Source organism: Echinococcus granulosus, assembly GCF_000524195.1.
Source record: "Echinococcus granulosus chromosome Unknown EG_S00004, whole genome shotgun sequence".
Lineage (NCBI taxonomy): Eukaryota > Metazoa > Platyhelminthes > Cestoda > Cyclophyllidea > Taeniidae > Echinococcus > Echinococcus granulosus.
In genome coordinates this window covers 2,743,147-2,751,556 of record NW_020170384.1, presented here as the reverse complement: position 1 = coordinate 2,751,556, position 8,410 = coordinate 2,743,147, and the positions used below count along the sequence as shown (strand labels likewise).

The 8,410-nt window shown below is 43.5% G+C and overlaps 1 protein-coding gene across 1 annotated transcript; it reads left to right on the top strand. All coding sequences in view use genetic code 11, as the record gives it.

Moving 5' to 3' along the window:
* Nucleotides 1–1,050: 1,050 nt before the first annotated feature.
* Nucleotides 1,051–7,525, top strand: EGR_01249 (hypothetical protein; the record flags this gene model as incomplete). The annotated part of the gene is made up of 4 exons (XM_024490498.1): nt 1,051–1,107; nt 3,818–3,901; nt 6,277–6,362; nt 7,468–7,525. The coding sequence occupies 4 exons, from the start codon at nt 1,051–1,053 to the stop codon at nt 7,523–7,525; spliced, it is 285 nt and encodes a 94-aa protein (XP_024355317.1).
* Between the last annotated feature and the right edge of the window lie 885 nt (nt 7,526–8,410).

The following is an 8,410-nucleotide window of genomic DNA, read 5'->3' as shown; positions in this document are numbered from 1 at the left end:
GCGCACAGACCCTCATTGCCAAATCGACTTGCTCTTCTCCCAAGCCACAAGTTGTGCCTGACGGATTGACAAAAGTCTAGCCTTACAGAGGATTTTGCCTCCTCAAGAGATTTGCGCTTTTAGCAAAAAGGGTCGAAATCTAAAAGTGTAGTAGAATGGTTACCGTCATAGCCGCATAAAGGTGGAGGCGGTCCGATCCAAAGAGTGAAAAGAGGTTATTCTTTGATGTAAATTTGGTAATATCTTGACTCTTGTTAACCATCTAAAAAGCTACTTATCTAACTATCAACTGCCAGCTACCGAAAATAAATGGTGCTTCCATAACCCAGATTTTGCGGTTAAGGTTGGGGCCAATACCGCATCATCGCACTTGACAAATTCAAGTATGGGCTTAACCAAATGAAAATGGAATGATCCACTTCATTACAAGTACACGAATAGCCCACGTCCTGGATTTATAACTACATTGAAAGGGTGGAGGTGGGGTCTCTGCTAAGTCCCCATTACTAGTAGGTGTTTGTAGAAACACGGTGTTAATTTGCAGAGGCCTTCCCTCTGCTACCAGCCAATGTAAAGTAAGGGCCTACCAGTATCCCAAAATAAATTGCGTTATCCATTGTCTCTTTCATATGTGGCTTTACTTCACTGCAACAAACGCCCGCGTGTGTGTCAAAGGAGAAGGGAAGAATGCGCCCTTCCCTTTGGCGTTGACCTCGTTGCTGGCGACACCTTGATCCCACAAAAGCAGTGGGTAACTGTGCATGAGGTGGGGTGTGATGCATTGCACGTCTCTGCTGTACGACGATTTCATTACTCAGCACAGCACGCAGTCACAAGGGCACACCACCACAGCGCAGCAACAATGATGTGTGTGAGGGTGAAAGACGAGGGAGAAGGCTATGTGTCTGTTAGGCCAACCGCCAGGTAGGCAGGCAGGTAATCCGTTATGGTGCGGGTTGGGTTTCGGTTTATTCTCCCATTTTATCAGCTTCTTAACCCATTAGCCTCGGACGCAGAATAATCCTTATGCATTGCTATCAGTCATGAGGTATGAACGGTTCAGTAGATGCTTATTTTGTAAATTTTTTATTCAATATTGGAGAAAGTGTAAGCCAAGGTTGCTTACCTACTTGTGGTATAGTCAAAATTACTTGGTTGACTTAACCCAAACCCTATGGAGCTTGATTGTCAAAATACCCGCTTGCCTAATACGCGTTTTCAGTAGCATTTCTTAAATGTCTAGTCCTTTAAACCAAATCCAACATAATTCTCACTTTCCCTTCATCCTAATTGTGACACAAATGATAGTACTTCCATTTCTACATTTTTATTTGTAAAAGAGCCGTTTGTGGGCATCTTTCTACATTACCATATCCCTAAAATTGGAACCCACTCACCATAGCAAAATGCTGGGAACGATTCATCTAAAATACTTCCCAACATGGACAGCTTAAAAGGGCAACAATCCAAAAATAGCAGATTTAAAAATCGCTTGTTTTATGGAGTTTTCTCGTCAAATGATATTTTCGCTTGAATTTGTTAAGACAGCTAATTGACTTGGCGCAGTGTATGTAACAAAATTCATGCAGTGGCGGCGGGCTTTTCCTTTTCGGTGTTGCAGTCTGCATTCCTTTGCCAATGCCCGCAAGCTTGCGGATCTACCTAAAAACACTCTCTAAAATTAACCATATCAGACCTACTGCCTTTCACTCCCCATGCGATCATGTGATTGTCCGATGCTGATGCAACGGCCAGGAAAAGGTGGCATTCATCACCTGGAGGTACTATCAGCATTGAAATGAGACAAGATGAGGCGGTATTACCCCTCTTTCTGCTCCTTCCTTTGAAGGTGCGGTGATGTGGTCGTCGCAGGGGTCAATTTGGTGGTGGTATGGGGTGTGCTGGATGTTTAGCCCTAGCTGTCCTGATTGTTTCTGGGGGAGACGAAGACGTCAATTTGTACGTAATCAAGTGGTATCGAGACCTATTAAGTAGACAGAGGTAGTAAAAGCTCGGTATTCAGGAAATGGGTAATCTCCACCTGCTAACTGTGCCCACGGTCTATCATACACACACACACACAGAGCATAAACCTTCGGGGATAAAGTGGTGTGGTCCTAGAAGTGGTGAGTGGCTCGTGTGGGTTTGTTTTGGAATACATGAGCCATTTTTTCACCACAAGCCAGTCATACAACTGGCAACCCATTTTCAACTGCAAAGTGACAGCCTGATGAATGTGTTTTCATCCCACATGTGTAGGAGTCGCTTTTTTGGCTTCTGTCAAGACGCTTCTAGTTGATGTAGACTAATTTTGGCCATTAGCAGCACGAACTTTTCCACTGCTAAGGCAATTAGACGATCTCCCGCAACGCTAAACATCCACCTCTGCATAGATCCTCACCAGAATGGTAAACTATTTCATGAAAGTACACTCTGCTACCGCATCTCATTTAAATGCTATGTAGCAGAAGTTTTAGCAGCCCTGAAACCGAGTTAAAGTCACTCCGTAAGGCAGATGACTTTGAATCACATCCGTCATGTTCGATGGCCACTTTATGACATAAGAGCAAGGGAGAGAGTACAACAAAGAGAATCCATCTGGTAGGCAGAGGCATATCCTAACTATGGGCCAAATCAGTAAGCTACATTGAAAGTTTCACAAACTGTGTCGGCCATTTAATAGTTTTTATCTCTAGCTGCCTCACTTATCCAAGGGTAAGCAATTGTACAACGCACGTATATCCAAGGGACTCACGTCTTCGGCTAGACAGAGGTGAACTGTTCAGCGTTAATTCTGTTCCCTTATGTAATGATCCTCAATTGTGCCTGCTCCGAGTCAAAGGTCAGGAGACGTCAGATCATCTGATCAGATCACAAGCGAAAAGTGGTGTTAAAAACCAAAGTGTGCCCATCATCAGTGGTGCAGGCTTGCTGTCCTAATGGGGAACTCTAAACTGGTTGACAGTGGAGAAAGCTGAAGAAGTTGTGATGGTGTCTACAACCCTCAAAAAGTTACCTTCCTGATTTAGTCAAAAGCTTCCCGAAACTCGCGCTCCTGTTCGGCTCTCCTGTTTGGTTAATGGACTTGACGTAAACAAGTAATCACTACAAGATCAAGGCTTACCAAAATCTGTAAAAACAAGACCACCTCGTGTCTTTAGCACTTCGCTTAACACATAGAGGCTAGTATTGGAGCCTTTACCTTTCTAGTTACTCTGGTTGGAAATTTAATGAAATCTGTACCCACAAACACTCAAAGTACCAAGAAGCTAAGAGGATGTACGCGACGGTACCCTGAAAGTTCACATTGGATTAATCACTTTTGTTTGTTCGTTCTAGATTTGATTTGTCATGAAAATATCAGAGAAGACTTTTTAAGTCCACATCAACTTGCTAAAAAATAATCAGAATTGGCTACAAGGGTCGATTTACCATCAAGCACAGGGGTCGCTATTCTCGTCTTTTATACGGTGTATTCTGACAGAACGGAACTCCTCAAATCATGGCATTCACTTCAACTACTCCGCACGATTCCTTCACATCTCCACCTGGCCGCAGTGGTTCTACTGGAGTTTCCTCAGTTGCAAAAATTTCGAGGATTGGCGTAATTTGTTTGTAGGTGTTAGTTTAGCTCTAGGTTTTGGTTGCACGGACACTGGAGCCGCCACAGCTAGTACTTCCACTTGGCGGCATGGCCTCTGGACCATGGCACTAGCCCCCGCCAGCTCTTCTGTATATCCGCAGTTTTTCTGTCCTAGTAGTATGATACCTTACGTCTTTAGGCAAGACTCGGAGTGTTACATTTACAATCACAAAGGATGTTTTAAAAGGGCTCACCATCTACCAGAATGGATTTTCTAAATCAGGGCAAGCAAAAAATCAGGTTTGTGTTTCATCAAATGTATGGATGGACAAAGTCCGTTTAAAGCTTTCCAAACAACTACTTTTTCCTTTTCCAAAAAATAGGCTGCATTTTTGAACGAATTAAGGTGTATTTTGCCAAGGTGGTAAATGCAACTGTCTCTCAGGCTATTTGACCATTCGAACCACTCGATTGGTGACCAATCAGAAAATCAGCAAGGTGAAGAAGAAAGTAGATACCTTCGGGTCGAAGTCATGGAATGTAACAGCGAACACACTAATCTGTTTATATATGTGTATAAGATCTTTTAAAAGTGACTTTTTAGATGCTGAGATCCACGAAGTTAAGTTCTTAAACGGTGCGCTTCAATCATTGTTTCACTTAAACGACTCTTGGATAACTTTATTTTAAATTTTACGAAAGCATTTTAAGGTTGTCTTTACGTAGTGTTGGAATAAATGTTTCTCCTTCAGCGCGCCCGACAGGCTGTCTAATGAAAGGTGTCATGCGTGAGGTGGAGAGAGGACCTGATGAGATTTAGCAGCGCCAATCAGGAAATCCAAGACTTTGGACGTAGCGAGACATGCTGTTTTACAACTTCCTTCCTATAAATGTAGAAAACTGCGGTTATCACAGCACAGGCATTCCTGCCCTCATGCCTGCTAGATGTTGCGTGAAGTTGTTTAATGTTCCGCACTTCTTCAGTCCTGCCGGCATCATGCAACTCCACCATGTTGTCACAAAGCGGCTTCCGTGACACCGGAGACGCTCACTTACTACGCTTTACACTTCACAATTTCAGAGGAGGCAGTATAATTGGCGAGGTGATTGCTCTGTCTTCTTTGTCTGGTTAAATGACAACTGTCAGTTTCCGTTTCCGCGTTCCATGCACTCAAGTGAAAAGGTTATCCAACATTTTCCGCCTTCACTTCAGTGAAACAGTGGTTTAAACTCTTTCAAGGACAACTACTTCCACTACCTTTAATTCACAGAGAAGTGTATAAGGAAAAACATGCTTGATGGTGTAATCAACTGTCGAAGAAAGGAATAGCAAACCAGCCGGCAGAGAGGTGTGCAAGGTGGAGGATCAAATGGCCTCTCTCGATCCGACTGGCCACTGTTGCTTAATGAAATGCTTTCGCATTTTTGGCTTCGACATGCTAAACGGGAGCATCAATTTATTTTATTCGCTATCACTACCGGGTCCAACTCATCAGGCAGGGCTTGCTTCACAGTTCTGGTCAGCTACCCAACTTCTTCGGACGGAACCGAGGTTCTCAAGACATCGCATCGACTGTTGGCAGTTCACACAATTCCTTCACATCTCCACCTGGCTATGCTGGCTGTACTGGACACTTCATGAAAGTGCTTACCTTGGAATCAATTTGAGAAGCACACTAACTTTCACCTTCGTTCGTTTATTCATTCATGCATGCATGCAAACAATTTCTCCAGTGGAGCCACATGATTCAAAACGCGATGTTTGGTTGACAGGTCTCCTTGTATGCACATTTCGTGAGTGTTGGGAATCCTCCTCACTGGAGAATCGCCCACGTAAAATTCAGAAGTAGAAGCGACGTAGAAGTGTCGCTTCACATACAGTAAGAGTTTGGCATCTCATTGACGCTGACCCCCACGTAGGGATTAGTGGAACTGTGGCGTGCAACCATGACAACGTATGACCTGGACGTGCAGACTTCATGCGAATTGGAGGGTTTTAGAGCGGAAGAGGGTAGTTGATTTTAAGCGCCAGTCACCTTTTAGGGGAGTCATTTGCACGAAGATAGCAAATTCATATACTCTGATACAAATTGTTATCTTTCGGGCAAAATGGAAAACACCTACCTGGAGATCCCTTTCAATTTGATTGAACTTGATCTTCCTCCTTCACTGGCCACATTTTAGAACATAAGACGCGAATTAATGAGAAAAATGGGCCTGGCTTTGGTAGCTCTTCCCTTGTGAGTCCCCGCACGTTCAACTATCCACAGCGCGGCGACTGAAGAACCCCACTTTGTCATGGAACGACCTGGAGAGGGATAACCCCACTGGTTTTTGATTAAAGGAGCCCTGACAGAACTAAATCATTAGCTTATCGCTCATTCAACTGACTTGGAGCATGAAGTGGTTTTGCATGGAGGTCTATGGAGAAAATATGCAAGTTCGGCAGTGCTATAAATTTGGCACTCGAGCAAGAGATGAACCAGATAAAACTGCTTTCCACGTTTCCCCTGTTCAGTCCCCATCGCTCCAATTGATTCTCCATGACATTGTTTATTCCAGAAGCCTGAAGGCGGACAATTATTCATCGGTTTGTTTAAAAAGTGGATTAGATAAATTTGTGGAAATCTTTTGCATATACGGAAGTTCTGATTTGATCGGAATTGGCCTATCATTATCTGTTATGCATATAGATTTGCTTTGAGGAGGCAACAGGACAATATAAAGAAATATTTATTTCACTTATTCAATTATCGCCATGGCTTTCCCAAATTATGCGGTTTGGCCACCATCTTGGTGTCATGGCGTCCCTTCTACTCCTTAAAGTCAGAGGCTCTTTGTTCGTCAAAGGCAAACCTTTTGTATACCTGTTAACGGCCTCAGAGATGGCTTAGGTTATTACAGTAGCTTATGCTGTAATAAAACCCAGCATATTTCAGATTTTCATGGTTAGCAGCCCCGGGAAAGTTAAAGATCTGGGAAGATTAGAAAATTGAACGCTCTTATCCAAAAAGGACAAAACGTTGAAAGGATTATACATTCTTCTACCTTGCTAGACGCGACCAACAAATTGCCGTTGTTTAATCAAATCATTTGAGCTGCTTATCCCAACTGATGCCTCCTAACAACAGTTGTCACCAGCGGATCAATGTGTCAGAACCGTTCTGGAGCGAAAAATCGCCAGTAAAACGCTGTTTATCAATTTAAAAATGCAGTATCAGTCACTTAAAGACTTGCCTTTTCCCTTTCAATGCATGATTACGGACCGAAATTGGATGTAGAACTTCAATTGATGAGATGGTGTTACACACAGTCTAGACACTTCAATTCATCATTTAAATCAGGCGCGAACATGCAATGGGACCAATCAGAGGGTGCGGACCCCTCTAGTAGTAGGGATGATCATCCTTGTCAAATTAACTTGCCATGGTGCGCAGCCATTTGGGCACACACAGCTCCAGTCGCGGTGTCCACGCGCCTGTGAACGCGCCCGCGTGCACGCGCACGCACAGCTGTCGGCAGGCGATCGATACGATCGGACAACTGCGGCACGTGTCAGAGAGCGATCGAGCGGACTAGTGCGCGCGTGCGTACGTGTGTGCGCACGTAGGGTTGGTGATATTTGTCGCAGTTCCAGAACTTTCTCACGATTCTTCGCATCATTTTCAAGGCATGAAAGAGGATTCTCCCCCTCCCCTCTTTCCTTCTCTTTCCTGATTGCTATTTACAGGCGAAAGTTCATACTTATGTCAGTTTTGTGGTTGTCACCCAGTGAGGAAGACTGCCAATAAAGCTTTCGCAAATTCAGTCAACTAGCCCATTTGCATTCCGCATTTGTTACAATTAAATTGTGCTACAGGTTTGCTCTTTCAATTAATTTGCAGGATTTGTAAAGAAGTAATTCAGTGGATGATCAATTCATGGTTTACTGCAGATGCTTAAGGTCGCTATAAACTCTTCCTTTTGGTCATGAATGGCAAAAATCACGATGTCAGAAATTCCCAGTATGGAGGAAATTTGCCTAATCCTCTTAAGAACAAGTGTAATAGAAGAAATAGGATTTGTTTGCCGTTATATTTTTAAAATCGAACCCATTATAAAGAAGAGTATACTAGCCCAGGGTAGCTAAGTTCGTGCAATTTTGTAAGAAATTTAATGTTTGTAGAAGGCCTCCTAAAGTAATTCTGTATTTGATGGGGCGTCCACCGTTACAATCTACCACTCCTTCCCATTGGGGCAGAAGCTTGCCACCAGAAAAACTACCTTTATGAAAGGCTTTTTTTCCGTAGAAGCAAATAATCTAAAATCTGCCATCCTAGATGCTGTTTCACTTGCTTTTACCTACCGTCTACTCCCTTTTGCAGGTGATCATGTGATTGTCTAATGCTAAGGCTAGAAAAGATGACAGCCATCACTTGGAGGAGTATTACCAGAGGAGTGCAGACCAGGCAGTACCCGCCTTTCTCCACTTTCTCTCATCAGAGGATGCAAATTTTACCACGAAAGTCTTCATTATCGACACGTACTTAGCTATGATCAAGAATGGACGATGTTTATGGGGTCCGATGCATCTTTGAGTGATTCGTCTCGCATCTTTGGAGTCAAGTCAAACTCGCTTCGTAGGGGCAACCAGATTTCAACGCATCAAATTCATCAGATTCAGCTGACACAAGATGTGTGTGGGTTTACAAGAGCGAAAAAGTGGTAGGGAGCACTGCTAAGGGTGCTGAGAGATTGAGACATGAATCGATGCTTCATGCACATATGCTGGATGCAAGCAAACAGTTGGATACGTCTTACAAGTTTCGACGTGTCATTTCACCTTGC